The 17,113-nt window shown below is 38.8% G+C and overlaps 1 protein-coding gene across 10 annotated transcripts in view; it reads left to right on the forward strand.

Moving 5' to 3' along the window:
- SUN1 (Sad1 and UNC84 domain containing 1) overlaps positions 1 to 16,586 on the forward strand; it is a 33,308-nt gene extending 16,722 nt beyond the window's left edge. For 5 of the 10 annotated variants that reach the window (XM_066198425.1, XM_066198426.1, XM_066198434.1 and 2 more), the window contains 19 exons: positions 1,068 to 1,094; positions 1,176 to 1,367; positions 3,351 to 3,473; positions 4,452 to 4,535; positions 4,836 to 4,946; positions 6,340 to 6,438; positions 7,096 to 7,189; positions 7,300 to 7,358; positions 8,312 to 8,457; positions 8,608 to 8,832; positions 9,341 to 9,427; positions 9,938 to 9,981; positions 10,847 to 10,982; positions 11,468 to 11,722; positions 12,269 to 12,353; positions 12,755 to 12,870; positions 13,344 to 13,511; positions 14,295 to 14,387; positions 14,815 to 16,586. In XM_066198425.1, the coding sequence (XP_066054522.1) occupies positions 1,068 to 1,094; positions 1,176 to 1,367; positions 3,351 to 3,473; positions 4,452 to 4,535; positions 4,836 to 4,946; positions 6,340 to 6,438; positions 7,096 to 7,189; positions 7,300 to 7,358; positions 8,312 to 8,457; positions 8,608 to 8,832; positions 9,341 to 9,427; positions 9,938 to 9,981; positions 10,847 to 10,982; positions 11,468 to 11,722; positions 12,269 to 12,353; positions 12,755 to 12,870; positions 13,344 to 13,511; positions 14,295 to 14,387; positions 14,815 to 14,928 (2,258 nt within the window). In that variant the 3' untranslated portion in view covers positions 14,929 to 16,586. The other 5 variants (XM_066198427.1, XM_066198428.1, XM_066198429.1 and 2 more) reach the window with 5 other exon arrangements.
- Positions 16,587 to 17,113: the final 527 nt, after the last annotated feature.

Here is a 17,113-nt window from a genome sequence, read left to right on the forward strand (position 1 = left end):
AAACTCTGCAAACTGGTTGGTTTGGTGTGTATAAACTGATGATCTTTTCCCCACCTGTTGTCCATCCTATCCCCAAATGTGTGTGTACTTGCACTTCTGCTGTAGGGGTCTGCTTATTAAGTTGCCCACTGGACATTCATGGTCCAGTGCGTAAATTTGATTTACTGGCATGGTTAATGTCAAGACATTACACAGTCAAGTTAATATGCCAGCAAACATAAACACTTCTTTGATGCAATGCCATAATTATCTCCTGTCATTGCTTTCTTCAAAATGTACATTGAGTTCTGTATTTAAAGAATGGTAAACATGTAACTTGTTTTTGAAAAGTCAAAGGAAAAGCATTTTCTCATCTGTTTATAGGCAGAAATGTGTTTCTTCTTAACATACCTTAAATGAAAGATTCAAATTAGTGACATTTCAGGGTTTCTCAAAAGGGTTTTTGTGTGTGGCTGGCTGTTTGGCTTTTTAATTATATAAAAATGTATTTTCCTGGAACCTTCTTTCTTCAATGAAGAGAAAATATGAGAATTGTCTACATAAAGTATTGTCTATGTGAAGTATTGTCTAGAACCAGATCAGCAATTTTTCTATATGTCCCAATTCAGACTCTTTGTTTCTAGTCAGAATACTTGTGACCTTCCCAGAGTCCTAATGGGAAGAATTGTGTCAATCTAGGTAGAATGCATTCTAAATTTTAGATAACCTGGCTCTTAAAAGAGAATTTTAAATACAGTAGTATCAAAGTGGTTACCAAGCAGCAGAAACATTGTAAGCTTGTAATTAACTGCTTTAAGGTCTCATGGTAACTAAGTCAAGGTGCAGTTGGCATTCATGTCACTTTGTCTGCCCCTTCTGTGGAGGGATGACTTTCATAACTGTTACCCTACTGCGATAAGGTTTGGATAGATGTTTCTCTGATGGGCTGCAAAATACAGGTATAAAGAGACTTTCTTTGAAGTCTTATAATTAGTGAGACTTTTAACTTGAGTTTATGTCCGATATTGTAATTCACTTTAGGTCTTGCTTATATTTGGGACCAATTTCTATTTTTTTTTCTTTTGCAGGCCTTGATGAAGAAGGTGACCCCAAAGGTAACTAACTACACTTTGCTCTTCCTTCCACACCATTTCTGTGTGGCAGGCACAGAGGTGACAGTTGTGCTCTGTTTGCAGGCAGTGACCCTGCGCTGCTGCAGGGCAATGGGGGCGTCGCGGCGGCCGAGCTGCAGCCCGTGCTCAACGGCTACACGTGCAGCGACTGCAGCATGCTGTCAGAGAGGAAGGAGGTCCTCACTGCCTACTCCCCTTCCCACGTGCCATCCTCCAGGATCTACACCAGGGACAGGAGCCAGAAACATGCATCTAGTAAGTTACTGCTGTAGTTTTGGTTTCGTGCCTGAGATGTTTTGGTTTTTCAAAAATTTTTTTTCTGTAGACAGGGGAGATGTTTTTGTAAACTGTACTTATGTTATTTATTCTTTTTCTTAGGAGGGACTTCTTGATGTCCCTCTGGTCTGACCAATGTGATTGAAGAGGCTTGCCTTTTTATTACCAATCAAATTGGTCTGTGTAAAATAGTATATAAGAGAGACACACTCCAAAAACAAAGGAATCATTTTCAGCCTTCTGAAGATCAGAGTCTGTGTTGTTGTGGCGTAAAACAGCATCATACTTCCTCTTGTGTTTCATTTCTATGTGGTGTTATTTAAGCACCTGTCCTGCCCTGATGAACTTGCCAATAATTGAATTCTACAGATCAACTTATATGAAATACCTTTTCCTGTATCTGTTGAAATTTTATGTACTTGTCATATTCTGATATATAATAATCTACTGATTTTCAGTGCTTCTATAGGAATCAAACAATTACAAAATTAAAATGCTCTGGTATGTTAACTTATGAAATTGTTTGGCCAGCCAGCACTGATTGTAAGTTTCCTAATCTGACATCAGATCTGTGTGGCTCTGCCTATGAGATATTTGGTTCTGGTTTTCAGGTACAAACTTTCTATACTTTTTCATTTATAGTTTTTTTATCCCTTATGTGATTTGAACTTTCAAGTTTGAGCAAAATTGTTACTTTGCAGTGCTTGTGCTGTCGAGGGAATCTCTGATAGGGCTTTCTACTTCCTTCTTCCTTTTTTTCTTCTCTTTTAACCCTGCAGCTTTTTATAGTGTTTCTAAAAGCTAAACCTCAACTACATGAACAATTGAACTCCAAAGGGAAAAACTGATTCCAAATAGTCATTCTACTGACTACATTTCTAAAGCTTGAAGAATTGGGTCTGTATAAATAAGATTCTGCCTTTCCAAGACAATCTCCATTCAGTGGATTGTTTTCCTCATTGTGAGGCCTGTGTCTGCCTGCCTCTTGCACCTGGAGTTTCTTGACTCCTGGTAGTCCTCAGTTACCACAAAGGATTTGTTTCTTTAATGACCTTGAATTAGAAAGGAGCCAGTTTTGGAATTCTCTAGGTTTGTCAGTCTTGAATGAAGTTTGGTTTTAGTACAAGAAAAAGAAATCAGTTTGTTTGAGCATATGCTGTGACTTCAAATACTTAAGTATTCCTTTTTAGTTAGTGTGTAGCACAGGGTGGAGCTCTTTTGACTTGAGCAGTCAACTGCTTAAAGTGGCACTGCATGAAAATTCTTTCAGTACTTCTGAGTTTGTATTCACAAGAGAGAATTTTCCTCATCTTTGTACATTCCTTTGAACTTTAATCTAGAGGTTTGAGTCAAACTTTGGGGGTGTGTGGATGGGGAAAGTCACACACAGGCATGGCTGGTTTTTGGGATGTGTCTGAGTCAAGGACAGTGGCAGTGGTGGGTTTTGGCTTTGTTTCTGTGGCTCTGGAGAAGGGTGTGCCTCTAGCACTTCAGGCAGACCACTGGAGGAACTTCCTCTGATGTAACAGCAGGGAAGTTGGTGAACAGTCCTCACTCCTTCAAATCCAGAATCACACTGTAGTGTCTCTTTGGAACTGTGACCCCAAAATCAGGATCAGCAGTTCACATCAGTGAGGAATCCTGAATTCCCTAAGAAAGGAATTCATTGCTCTTTAGAGTTCTAAGTTCTCCCTAAGCAAAGCTGTTAGCTGAAGTTAGGGTTTTGCCACATTTTGCCTTGAAGTCATTAATCCCAGTGTGTGTAGTTCTTATAAAAGCTTTGATGCAATTTCTAATACATGCAGACTTTTCAAACCACACTTTCTGAAATTTCATACTCTTGGCTAAACAAAGGTTTTCCCTGCTTTGTCCTCGCTCCTACACAAGCTAATAGTGACCAGAGAACAGAAGTAGATATTTCTACAGATGAATAATTTGTATTCACACTGTTTTTTTCAATAGGAGGAACATATTTCTACATGAGTAAGATTCTACGATTGGTCAGAAATACTGCAGCATCTTTTGCATCACTATTAGTGCAACTATTTCAAATGGTTTTGCTGAAGCTGGGTTATGAATATAAAGGTACCTTTTCAGTTGTCTTCCTGGGTCTGCAAACAAAGACAATGTGTATATTTGGGGGTTTTTCCTTATGGACTTCATCTTTGGCACTATGGTGTTCCTCTTCTATAGTCTTTTGGCTGGCTCCTGTCTTGCTCACTTTTTAGTATTACCTCACTTGTGCTACACTTTTCTTACCTTTACTCTGTTTTGAAAGTATCAAGATTCCTTTATATGAGATCCACATGTTGATTTTACTAGAAAGTGGTAGAGAGTAAATTTTGAATTGAGAAACTTAAGCTGATTTTTAAAAACTGTGGTGGTATCAAATTCTAATTTTTCAGTATCTTTAAGTCTCTCTTGTCACCCTTAAACCTGCTGTGCACTTAAAGCTTGTTCAGATCTGTCTTGCAAAACTCAAACTGCTCTCATCACTCTGCACTTCTTTAGAGCACATCTTGTTTTCCCTGAAAACATTCATTTCTTCTTTGGTGCTTTCTCTTCTATAATACCTGCTCTGCAAGTGAAGCTAAATTGCCATAGGCAGAAGGTAACTGATTTTTGCATGTGAGTAGACCTTTGCTCTCCCCCTTCTCTCTGCTCAGAGCATTATAATTGCTAGTGCTTTCTTCTCCACCTTGTAACAAGTTTGTGAAAATCAACACAAATATGTAATGAATGGCTGACTCGTTTGATGGAATGTTGGGAATGGGACTTATTTGATGAGGGTTGGTTGGATTGTTTGTTTTTGTTTCTTTTTGCAAACTTTGCTTTCTGAAAAGAAGCGGAAGGATTTTTTTTCAACTAAGAGAGCCCCTCTGATATTTAAAGAAGAAGGAACAAGATTACACAGAGTAGGCTTCTTCCTCAATCATTTTTCAAGTTTCCTTTGAGTAATCTGACTTTAATAGTGAACCAAGCCAGTTTAACTAGAATCTGTGTATATGAAAGGCTTTGGACTTGAGAATTCAAATTCATGTGTGCTTTTTGGATGTGTTGCAGCTCACTCAGACTATTGTGGAAGCATGAATGTAAAGGAGTTCTACAGAGAAGATCGTCATCTTGGTGTGAATGAGGAATCAATATGTAAGTATAGTGATTGATACTCTCAGTCCTAAGCTCTGCACCAGGTTGTAGCTGTAACAGTAGTATCAGACAGCCCCTGACAGTATGGAAGCTACAAAGTAAATATTTGGTTTGCAAGTTAAATGTGGGGGGACGGTGATCCCCTGGTGTATTTCCCCCAGCAAGTTTCCTTCCCCTGAAGTTTGCTTAGCAGTTTTTGGGTTGATAACTGGTGATGTGAGATAGACACTAATTATCTTGTAACAGTCTTTACTTCATCCTGACTTAATCCCGTTAATCAACTGTTACCACAACCAACAGGTGATGACTGTAAAGGGAAGAAGCATCTTGAAATATACACCACAGACCACATGCAATCCTCATGGGCTAAAAGGGTAGCAAGGACCATTTGGCACACCTTTTCTTCTGCAGGTTGACTTGGACATTTTTGTTTGTTTTTATTCTGCATCGCAATCTCACAATGTTAATCACACGTGTTTTGTGTTTGGGGTTTTTTTCCTTCCTTCATCTATCAAAAAATACAAAGTGCCTAGACAACTAACTTCCTTAACACCTCTTCTGTCTGAATTCTTGTTCTGATTCTGGCTTTTGTACAAGCTTGGCTGGCTGCTTACCTATTAGTGAGAACAAGGTATAGTTAATGTGCACCTCGTATGTTAGAAGGAACAAGTCAGATTAATTTATTGCACTTCAGAGAGATCTGTATGCTTGCTAGGTTGAAAAGCTGACTTCAAATGAAAGCAAGGTATGGGATACAGGTATGCAGATTTTTTCAATTAAAGGGTCTTAACGTTTTATTTTTGTTCTAGTGATAGTCAATTTTTACAGGAATCTTATATAGGGATAGAATCTGCCCTCTGAGAGGAACGTTCCCTAGCTTGAATGACAGATGCATCAAGGATCTGTTGAGTGCTCTTTATTCAGCAGAGGAAAATGATTTGAGACACTTCAGTCACCTAAATGATTTGCAAAACATTGGGTTGGTATATCTATAATCCCTCAGATTAACCCAGACATATCTGCTAATCTAAAAATGTAGGATTATTTTCTAAACTTACATGGTGTAGTTTGTTCTGTAGAAAGATTGGTCCTAGTCTTGGACATAGTGATTGTTGGCCTCAGCAGGCTTTAAGTTACAGCATTTTATTACAGTGCATTGGATGGGGGGGTTGGTGGTGGTAGTTTTGTTCTCTTTAAGAGATACAAAACTGTCCCACTGAACATCCTTGGGAACATTCAGCTTAATGAAAATTTACTGCTTGTAACTTTTAGGTGGGAATACTTTCTACTATTTATCAGTATTTCTTAGACATCACTGGAATTTAAATTCTTAATTGTTCTTGCTTCTGCACAGTAACCCAGATAATGACCTTGATGTATAATTTTGAACAAACAAGATGCTTTTAAAGTAATGATGTGCTTAAAGCTTGTTTTTGTGGTAGTACTCTTGCTATTCTCTGCTACACTTTGCATGGCAATGTTAGATAAACATGTTACAAAATGTAAACTTTGATTTTGGAAAAGTGATATTCTAACTGCACAGGTGGTGTTCAGTCTATTTATCTCTGTCCATGAGAGTTCAGTTTCTAAACTGTCTTGGTTTTACTTGACTTCATATTATTAGTGGCTTGCTTTGCTTTAAAGTAGTGAAGAACCAAGTTTGAGATTACTGAAAGGTATGGTTTAAAATTCTGCAGAACATGAAATGGGCAGGGGACAGTGTCTTTTTTTACTGCATGTACTGAAGAGAGCCTTCAGCTCCTTTGTGTCTGTTACCACATGGAGTTAATTTGTTATAATCCAGGTTACTTTCTGCTTCACGTGTTGCGAACAGCGGGAGCAGCGGGATGGCTTGTGTCGCAGAAGGTGTTGTCTCTACTTTGGCTGGCCATTCTTTCTCCAGGTTACTATTCTAATCTGTATCTGTGTGTGTGTGCATTGCCTGTTCCTTTTGGCAAACAAGGGGACTGCAGGGGCTTACACTAATTCAGCTGTGCTTATACTGTAGATTTTGTCTTGAAATGCATGTGCTACTTTATTGACCAAAATCTGCTTAATGAGAGGGTGTGTGTCTGTTCACAGGCATTACAGGAGACTAACCAGACTGTTTCGTGAGGGAATGAGTGTGTGAATAGCACTGAATATGGGGTGTCAAGAATAATGGGGTGTGTTTGGTTTGGCAGTCACTTGCTCTATTGGTATTCCTCTTACCAAAAAACTGCTGCTGCTAATCTGTGCATTTCCTGGAGAGCATACGGAGGTCTCCAGTGTGTGATAACTTGTGTTCAGACATTAATACAGAATTTCCAGTGAAGGAGCATTGTCATAACAAGCCAGCACTTTATCTCTTTGCATGGCTGTTGACCTTGTTGAGTAGTTGATGTTACAATGCTGTCATACTTGTAATATCTAGATGTCAATAAGCTGCATGCAATGCCTTATTCATGCATTTCTCCACTCTGCAAAGCATTGTTGGCCACAGCTGCATGTCCCTCTGCTTGGTTTCTTTGAACATGTGCTGCAGTAATTACATTTCACACTCCCACCTTTTGTCTTCTAGGGAGGGCAGCTTCTGGCATGTTCAGGTTGCTTAGAACTGGGTGGTATCAACTTGTTACTCTGATGTCTTTGCTCAAGGTGTTTCTTGTAAGAAGGTGTGTATCCTTTGAAATAATTGTTTTGTGAGCAAATTTTTTACCCAGTTATAAAACAATTAATTATGGTAAATGTGTTCTTTCTTGTAAACTTCCCTCTCTTTCTCTAGATGCCTTGCAAAGAACTACAGGTGGTTACTGTTTCTTATCCCACTCCTGTTTCTGCTAGGTATGTCAATTGTTCATTTATAATACAAATCAGAGTGTGTACTACACCTGCTCCAAAATAGCATTTTGAGTTGATTAATGAAGAAGATGCAAAACTGAAAAAGAGCAAGTTTGTTTGTGAACAGGGCAGTAATTCAAGCTTCCAGGGTACTGACAAGTCAGCAAGCTTTCCCCTTGTCATGAAAGCAACATCCTTGATTTAATTGCTTAGAGCTCTTTAGAAAGAGTGGCTGAGTAAGTAAATGCACTGAAGTCCTTTTTTCTTCACCTCCCTTCATAGGAGTAGCAGTGAAAGAGTAGGCTGGGTACTGATTGCTTTGTCAGTCTCGACAGAAGTGTGGTTACGTTTTTACCAACTCATCCAAAGTCTTCCCTTTGCTGTAGAGCATGTTTTAGTTGCTTAAGATACTGCTGACTTTAGAGTGGTTAGTAGACAGTGTTCCAGGCTAGCTGTCAACTTTGAAATGAAACAAGTTGAAGTATTTACCAGAAGTGCTGGGCCTTTTCTGAAAAGCAGTTTCATGTCTTTGTGAGTCTTAAAAATTTGCAGCTGTTTTGTGGAGAAGGTGAAGCTTCTTGGAAACTTAGAGTGGGGATTCAAAGCCCTCTGTATGAGGGTGAACAAGGAAAGAATTTCTGTGTAGAAAATGCTGCTACTTCCCATTAAGATATTGCAAAAATAAGTGGGATCTTGTGAAATGCTGTTTTATTTCCAAAGAAGCCCAAGTTTCTTCCAACTTTCATTAGCTCTTATGCAATGTGTTATGTAGTAAGTGTATAATGCAACATATTTTCCATGGAGATAAAAAGCAGCATTTACATCTGCCTTCAGAAAATGTGGCCTGTCTTAATCAGCAAATGTGGCCAAGGTGCCAGGGAAGCAATATGAGTTTGAGTCATGGTACAGAAGGGAGAGTTCTTTTGGACACACATTCCTTTTTGTTTCTGTTTTAGGTTTGTGGTTCTGGGGGCTTAATGGCTTCATTTCATTATTACCTCCACTGAACTGGACAAGAATTGACAGAATACAGAGAACAGATGATTCTGTTCGTGTTTCTGGACCACAGGATGATTCTTTTCATTCTGTCCAACCTCCAAAGGTAAGGGAGAACAGTCTGGGGAAGAACTTGAATATATTTTAAGACCTCTTAATTCCCTTGTCTTCAATATTTTTCAATAACTACTTGTTGCCCAAGAGTAATGTAGATAAGTTGATTTTTATATATTAAAGCATCATCTTTATACCTTAGGATACCATAAACATCTTTGACTTTGGTCGCATAAGTGAGCTGGAAAAGCAAATGGCCTTCGTGTCTGACAGATGCCATGACCAAAACAAAGAATATAACAAAGTGATGAGCCTGCTCCAGAATCTCCAAGATCAGGTTGCCACGATGAGTGACAGAAGTGAAACATTGAATTTAATAAAAAATGTGATGAGTCAATATGTTAAAGATTTGAAATTGGAAGAAAAGGTAAGACATGCAGTTATTGATGTTTCCTGATACTGATTTGAGTGTTCTGTTTTATTAATGCAGATTGTGAGCAATTTGACTAGAGGATTCTTTTTCTGCTCTAGAAATAACCAGTAGTAAGGGCCAGGGAGAAGTTGTGGACATTTGTTCCTCCTTTGTTATTGCTGACAAAGGATTAATTCCAGACAGGTGACCTAAAGTAGATTCCTACATTGCTGAAAAGCTGCTGGATTTATCCTGTTTCCATACAGATAAAGAAGACTATAGGAAGGACTAGTGACAAAGCAGGGATTTGATGGTAAACTTCCCTGTATATAACCCCTACTAGGGCTAAATCAGACTTCTGTATTTATTACAGATTCTGTAACTTCTCACACTACCAGCAGGATAAATCATTTAAACATTCACAGAATGGAATGAAAATTAGACTTTGCAGAAGATAATCAATTATGGTATTTGTACTCCAAAAGAAAATACACCCTCTTTTTCTCCCTTTTTTTTTTTTAAGACTGACTTTCTGGCTTTACATAAAGAACATGAGTTGCGCATCCAGACTCTGGAAGATCTTCTTAGAAAACTCTCAGCTGAATCCAAGGTATTGACAGTGAGCTTTGCTGACTTGTTCTAACTGTAACCTGTTGATAAAATATACTGAGGGGGTGGGTTTTTTTGGTGTTTGTTTTTTTTGGTTTTTTGTTTTGGGTTGGTTTTTTTTTTTGGGTTTTTTTTGATTTTTTTGGTTTTTTTTTTTTGGTTTTTTTTTTTTTTTTGTTTTTTTTTTTTTTTTGTTTGTTTGTTTTATTTGCTGTTCCCAACAGCAGTTACCTTTACTCTGGCTATTAGAGTTCCCTAAGTCTCAAAACTTGTTTGTGTTTTAGCTTCCACTTCTTGGAGAGTGTTTCATTTCAAAGTTTAAAAATTATTCTCTTGACCATTGAGGCAGGTTCTATTTGGAATGAAACCTTGTTATATAGAGGCACAAACATAATTGTGAGCACAGTCCCGTACAGGTGGTGCTGAATTTTATTTTCATACAACATTCTTTATTCTTTCTGTCACTTGAGTTTCTTTGTATATGTTAAAACTTTACTTTTGTATTTTTTAGGACATCCAGAAGGAGTTTGACCTAGCCAAATCAAAATCAGTGAGGTATAAACACTTTTCAAATATATTTTGCTTTTTCACTCCTGATGCCAGCTGACAGTGATCCTTATCTTGTGTCAGTTAACTGACCCTGAGAGGTTCTATTGTCAGCAAGAACACTTCTGTCTTGTACTGGATTTCAACTGTGGTGCTGAACACCAGCACAGGACCCTCCTCCAGTGTGGGGGTAACCCTACCAACTGCACTTTCATTAGAGAAAACTCTTCATATAGTGGAGGAGAGTGGGGGACTTCTCATGCTCTTATAAATGCATTCGTTTTTCTTCAGATTAATTAGTGAAATATACAGTAACTGCTTTAATGGGCTTTATATTTAAATTCTTGAACTGTATCAGTTCTAACTTTTGTCTCTTGTTTTTTGGCTTATTTGCTGAATTGCTATTTAAATTAGAATTCAGTGTGAAATGGTTTTAGAATGATGGTTGAGACCTTTTCCCATAGCGTTCACTGGACACTGATCTATACTGGTCATATATGAGCTGCTATTTGTAACTCAGCACTGCCTCTGGAGTTACTCTGGTTTGAGTGAGGTAGCCTGAGATTCACTAACCAGTGGCAAACTCACACAAAGTTTGACTGGTTTGCCAGAAGCCCTTAAATTCCCCAAAATCTGTATATGTTTGAGTTAATAACTTGTCAGCCTGGTGATAATCTGAAGTCATCACTGCTGGATTTTTTCATTACTTCAAAATTCTTTGCTTTGAATATATTAATTCTAAGTATGCCTTAAGTAACAGTATGTTACAACTGCAAGTTCACTTTGTATTAGACAAGTATATTCTCACACCTTTGGAATTTGATGGAATGATTCCAACTACTCTTTCCTAATGATTGACTCTTTGTTTTTTTAGAGATGATGATCAATACAGTCTCCTTATGTCCAAAATTAAAACGCTAGAACTAGAGCTGGCTTATATGAAATCAGAGCTGTTATCTGGGGAAAGTGTCAAGACGAGTTGTGAGAAAATGGATGTCATCCATGAAAAAGTAGGTTCTGCAACTTCTCTAACTGTCCCAGTAAAATTTGATACTACTTGCTTTTGTTCACTCATTTTCTTAAAATGCACTGCAGTCAGTAACATGGGGGTAGTATTAACTTTAAAGAACGACAGTGTTGTGTGTAGGGTTACTGCGAATTTTTCCATTAGTGCATAACACTTTACTAGAGAGGAGTTTATTGCTGGTTTTCTACAATGGCAGGGGTTTGCTTGTACGTTATGATGTAGTGGCAGTTCTCTGTACAGTACTTTGATGTATTTTGCCAACCCATGGAAATATGGAAAAGAAACTCATGTAAAAGCAAGTTAGGTTTGTCTGACTGGAATGTAGCCAACAAACTACAATATTGATAGGAGATTATCAACTTTTACTTAAATAATGACTTGTGATAATGGTCTAGCTATGTGCCTGTTATATATTTATATATATATTTATAAAAATTAATTATTATAATTTTTTATGGCTTCTACTAGGTAGATGCCCAGGTCAAAGAATCTATCAAGCTAATGCTTTTTGGTGATCAACGAGAAGACTTTCCTGAATCACTTCTCCAGTGGCTTACCTCCAATTTTGTGAGCAAAAGTGATCTACAGACTTTGCTGCGGGATCTTGAGTTACAGATCCTCAAGAATATTACACTCCATATGTCTGTAACAAACCAAAAAGTAACATCTGAAGTCGTTACAAATGCTGTGACAAATGCAGGGATTTCTGGAATCACAGAAGCGGTGAGTGAGTTTTAAGGTCTCAAAAGTTGAACTAAAACTGGAAAGAATTCTTTCCTGGGAATTTTGTGGAACATGACTGTCAACATACATGTTAATGATTTTAGGAAATGTCAGGAACATCAGTTGAAATGAGGAGAACTGCAGAACATGCTTTATGGAGTGTATTCTTGCAGCATTGATTGTTGCCTGTTGTGAACACTTGCATTTTTTCAAAGTGTGCTATCTTGAAAATTGGATTCCCAAGAAACAAGTATACCAAAGAAATGCAGCTCAAGGTCTTGGGAAGAAGGAATGCAGATAAAAAAAAAAAAAACAAACAAACCAAAACAAAACAGCAGTCAAGATGCAGTATGAACTTGTATTTTAAGACAGACAACCATATATTAAAAGTGGCCTCTGTCTTGCCAGAGGCTTTCAAAGACTTGTGATGAAGTGCAGCATCTCAGAAAGATGATTGCAGCTTTACAGATACATAGATCTAAATTATTTTATCACTTGATCTTACTAAAATATTCCTTCTGTTGTCTTGTACGTGTACACCTCTAGCAAGCACAGATTATTGTAAATAATGCACTGAAACTCTACTCTCAAGACAAGACTGGGATGGTGGATTTCGCCTTGGAATCTGGAGGTAAATAGTGGAGGAAACACCATTTTTACTATTCATGCTTTTAGTAGTATCTACTAGAAATATTAAAATAAAGAGGACATGTTAGTATAGCATTTTTGTGTGTTGCCTGATCATCAGATCAGTGCAACCTGTGATGGTGTTTACAGGCCTGTACCTCAGCCTGTGTGGATGGACAGGAATAGAATAGTTCTCAACATGTCTACAGTAAGAAAGAAATGAAAAACCTTTAACCTGTTCTTAAAATAACATTGCATGTGATAGAAGCATTGTATCCACAGAAGATTATTAGATCTTAATATTTTTCATCTGGTATTCATTAAGCTTTATATAAATCTCTGCCTTAATTACTCATTCCTTCTTAAAGACTTCCATTTCTGCTAACCTGATCTATCTTTTTTGAGGTGGCAGCATTCTGAGTACTCGCTGTTCTGAAACCTATGAGACCAAGACAGCATTAATTAGCCTCTTTGGAATTCCTTTGTGGTACTTCTCTCAGTCTCCCAGAGTGGTGATTCAGGTAATTATAGGCCACGTAAACAAATGCAGCAATGTTATTTTGTGTTGAGTGTTTGGGTGGCTCTTTGGGTGCTAGGTATACCTCTGTAATGTATTGGAGCCACAGGTACTTTGAGGTATGTTCCAAGAATGGGATTCTTCTGGCAGACCCTGGACACAGCTTAAGTCCTACCCCAGCAAAACTGAGACTCACAGGGACCTTGGGTGGTGCACTGGACTTGTGTAAAGTGTGAGGGCTGGGAGGGTTCCTGTTGAGAACTAATCTCATTGCAGGTCTTCAAAACACCCCTGGTAGCTCAGATGTCTTCCTGAAGAGTTTCACCAAGGAGCTTTTTTCTGCCCCTTACTGTTTTAAGACTGTCCCTAAGAACTCAGAATTCATTACAACTCTGTATTACAATAAAAATAAATTAGGAAACACTGTAACATTGTTTTTATTGTCTCTCATCTTGTTCTCTCCACCTTTCTGTGCAGCCGGACATGTATCCAGGAAACTGCTGGGCTTTCAAAGGATCACAGGGCTATCTTGTGGTGAGACTCTCCATGAAGATCTATCCAACTGCCTTTACACTGGAACATATACCAAAAACTCTTTCACCAACAGGAAATATCACCAGTGCTCCTAGGAATTTTTCAGTATATGTAAGTCTGTCTCTGAATTTAAGTTAATGTTTGTACACAGAATATTTGTGTTCCGTACCTTGGAAATAGTAACTTGAGGGAGGACAGCTAAGATGATGATAAACTGTTTCACTTATTGCTCGTAAAATTTTCTTTTATTTATGAGCTTTGAAATTATGAAAAAGAAGTGTTGCAACTTATTTTGGGTGAGTTATTTCTTTACTCTTGCTCTCTTCAGTAGTAAGCACTTTTGGAGGGAGATAATGGTTTTTTTATTTGATCTAGTTCTTTCATACACTTTTTTTCATCCTCCCTCCCATTTGTCCTCTCTCCACCCACTATCCCTCCCATTTTGTCTCTGCACCTTATCTGTGATGTGCCTTAAATAATTTTTTTAATTCATTTTACCCAGCACCACAGTTGTGTAGGCAGGATTTCAGGACAGACCACAGGTTATATCAGGGAGCAGTAATGATATTTGAGAACTTTTTGTCAGGCTTTTCCAAATGCTTGAACAAACACCTGCAGGCATCTGAATCTTGACTTCAACCTTGATGTTCTCTCATTGTTTGTCCTGAGCAGTTTATATTGTGCACTGTGATGCAGGTTTTAGCCACGGAAATTACAGGGTTTGACCATGAAAACACATTAACAGCACAACTATTTACAGGGCAGGAAACTGGAATAGAGCTGTGCTTGAATTTCAAATTACACGGGAAACATTCTGATCCTTGATAGACCTTCAAGTGCTATATCTTGATTGGAAATTTGATGGAAGCAAAAATCTTTATCCTGTTGTTACAGGGTCTGGATGATGAATATCAAGAAGAAGGCAAGCTTCTAGGAGAGTACATCTATGATCAAGACGGCGAACCCCTGCAGATGTTTCCAGTGATGGTAAGTCTGGATTATAAGATCTAAAATGTCAGGAGAAAGTTACTTTTATTTTCTACACTTGTGTGCAATGAGCAGTGAAGGGAAATGGCCTTGTTCTCATCTAGGCACTGTAGAAGCTGAGGTAAAAAGTTTCTACCTCTGCCGCAGCCTATGGCCTAAATAGATGAGAGGGGAGGAAGATTTGTTGCTGTGTGGACACAAATGGTGGGAAGTTGCTAAACATGGGAAGAGTCTGTGCCATGCTGCTTCAGGTTCACAAATAATTGTAAGGCAATGAAGGGTCTGTTCAAAGGAACAGAAAATTCCCAAGGTATAACTTAGCTTCCTGCAAGTACCTACAGTCATTAATAACTAAGAAAGCTTCAGTTGCAGCTGTTAATGCCAGAACCCTGACACTGATTTGTGTGTTTGCTTTTTCCTCCTCCAGGAGAAAAATGAAGATGCATTCCAGATAGTGGAGCTGAGGATTTTCTCTAACTGGGGCCATGCAGAGTACACCTGCCTTTATCGGTTCAGAGTGCACGGGAAACCTGCCGAGTAATCCACACTACAGCTGGGGGTGGCTGCTTTGTACATTTGGTTCCTAATCTGTATATACTGGCAAGCCTACAACACTGGAATCTGTAAAGGACGAGGATGCAAGATGCACGCTGCAGAACTATTGATCCTCTGATAAAGGCAGAAGACTGTCAGCAGCAATGTATAAACCCCAATTTTTATTTGCTCTAAGGCTCAGCTTGTAATTGCCAGTTCGCTTCATATTTCTGTGTCCATGCTGAGAGAAATAATGCATGCAAACAGCTCTGGTTCATAAAGCCCAGTTGGCAAACAGGTGACACATATTTTATTACAAATGAATGTATAGGTTTTTTTAAAAGAATAAACCACACTTTCTGCAACTAGGAATCTGTTCTTTTTTAATCCAGGACTTAACCGCATACTTTTGCTAGTTTGGCACCATAAGCCAAAAACTGTGGTACATTTTGAGCACTGACTGTGGCTAAAGGTGTCCTTCAGTTGACAGTTGGTTTTTGACCTTTTTGGTGGATCCAAAAGGGCTTCTTTGCTACATGTTGAATATAATAAATACTACTGTCAGGGAAAGCTAACACAACCAAAACCAGTTTAAACACCAGCGACTGAGAATGCTTTACTGTAATTTGTGGCCGTGAATTGCTCTAAAAGTCAGGGATAACTTTAAATAACTGAAGTTATTTTAAGGGTTTTTACCATGGCAACTTGGCCAGTTTGTTCTTTTTTTAGTGTCAATCCCAAATCGACCTTGATGTACTGACTGGCTTGGAGCTGATAAGCCTGCTGAATTGCTCAGTAAACACTCCTGTACAGCAGTTGAACTACCTTAGTTTGTCAAAAGTGATCTCTTTGGGACAAAATTACCTTAGACTGGTTGATTGTTATACTCCATAAATGTACTGTGAGAATTGGGTGCGTGGAAAACAAGCTTGAAGTAATTCTCGCTGCGTCACATTTACAAGAGGGACTGGAGCTCAGCGCTGCTGTGTGCAAACATGGGCATTCCTGATCCTCCCCACAAGCCTTAGTCGGGTACCAGATGAGTAGAGTTGCTCTTGGAAACAACATTTTCCACATAGAACGAGATGAAACTGCTTACTGCCCCCCTTAGCCTTTGCTGCTTTGAAGATCCTTTTTCGAAAAGATTCCTGAAATTCACTTGTATGCAGAATTTTTATCTTGCTGTTCTAGTGCATTTTGTAGTTACACAGAACTGTTACCACATGGACCTGCTGACTGGTTTTCTGAATTGAGTTATGTATGTTGCACAACAGTCCTCGAATGTTTGAAATACAAAAAAGTCTCCATGTGAAGAACTGTTTTTCACTTGACCTAGAGACAACCTATGGCCTACGCAGAGGAGTAGATGACCCATGTACAGGTGTTTTCATATTATAGGTTACATATTTAAAATTAGAATTATCCTGTATAAATTGAAATTAGGTAGCTGGAGGGAGGGGGAATATTTTGAATAACACTAACTTATTTTTAAAAAAAGCAAGATAGGACTTTGTGCAATGTATTTTTGTAAATGCTTTTCAAAATGTCTGTTATTCTTTGCTGCCTCCAAACTGACAAGATGCTATTGAGATGTTTAAATAAAGAGTTTTAATTTTTGAAAGTGCATGTAATACTTGAAACAAGAAATAAAGCCTCTTTTCTGTATTTTTTTTTTAATCAGTTGCTTAACTAAGTGAGGAAGGATTGTGATTTCAAACTTGCCCTGAGCTGGGGCAAAGGTGGGGGGATTCCACTCTGCCTTTTACAAAGGGCAGGATCACAAAGCTTTAAGCGGCAGGCCCAGGAGCAGCGTGTCGTTGGTAGGTGAACATCAGAGCCGGAGATTTGGGGGAAAAAGCACAGCTCGGTCGTTGCTGGATGACTTTCAGCTGTGTGAAGGGTGTGGGGGGCTTGGTTTAACTCCTGCTCCCTCAGCCTTGCCTGTATCCCTGAGCCAGAGCGCTCCTCAGCCAGTCTGATTGCCTGCGCTCCATCAAACATTCCTTGATTTTTGTTACTTTTTTCAATTATTCTGCAGTCTCCTGTGCTGTTGTGCACTGCAGGGCCGGTCGTGCCCCGGGTCGAGTCCCGGGGGTTCCTCTCACGCCGTTCGCAGCCCCCCCGCCGCCGCTACCGCTCGGGACGCCGCACGCAGCCGCGCGGGCTGAGCCTCACGGGCCGCCGTCCGAACG

Source organism: Chamaea fasciata, unplaced genomic scaffold, assembly GCF_029207755.1.
Source record: "Chamaea fasciata isolate MVZ Bird 193981 ecotype frontalis unplaced genomic scaffold, bChaFas1.0.hap1 SCAF_16, whole genome shotgun sequence".
Taxonomy (NCBI): Eukaryota; Metazoa; Chordata; class Aves; order Passeriformes; family Sylviidae; genus Chamaea; species Chamaea fasciata.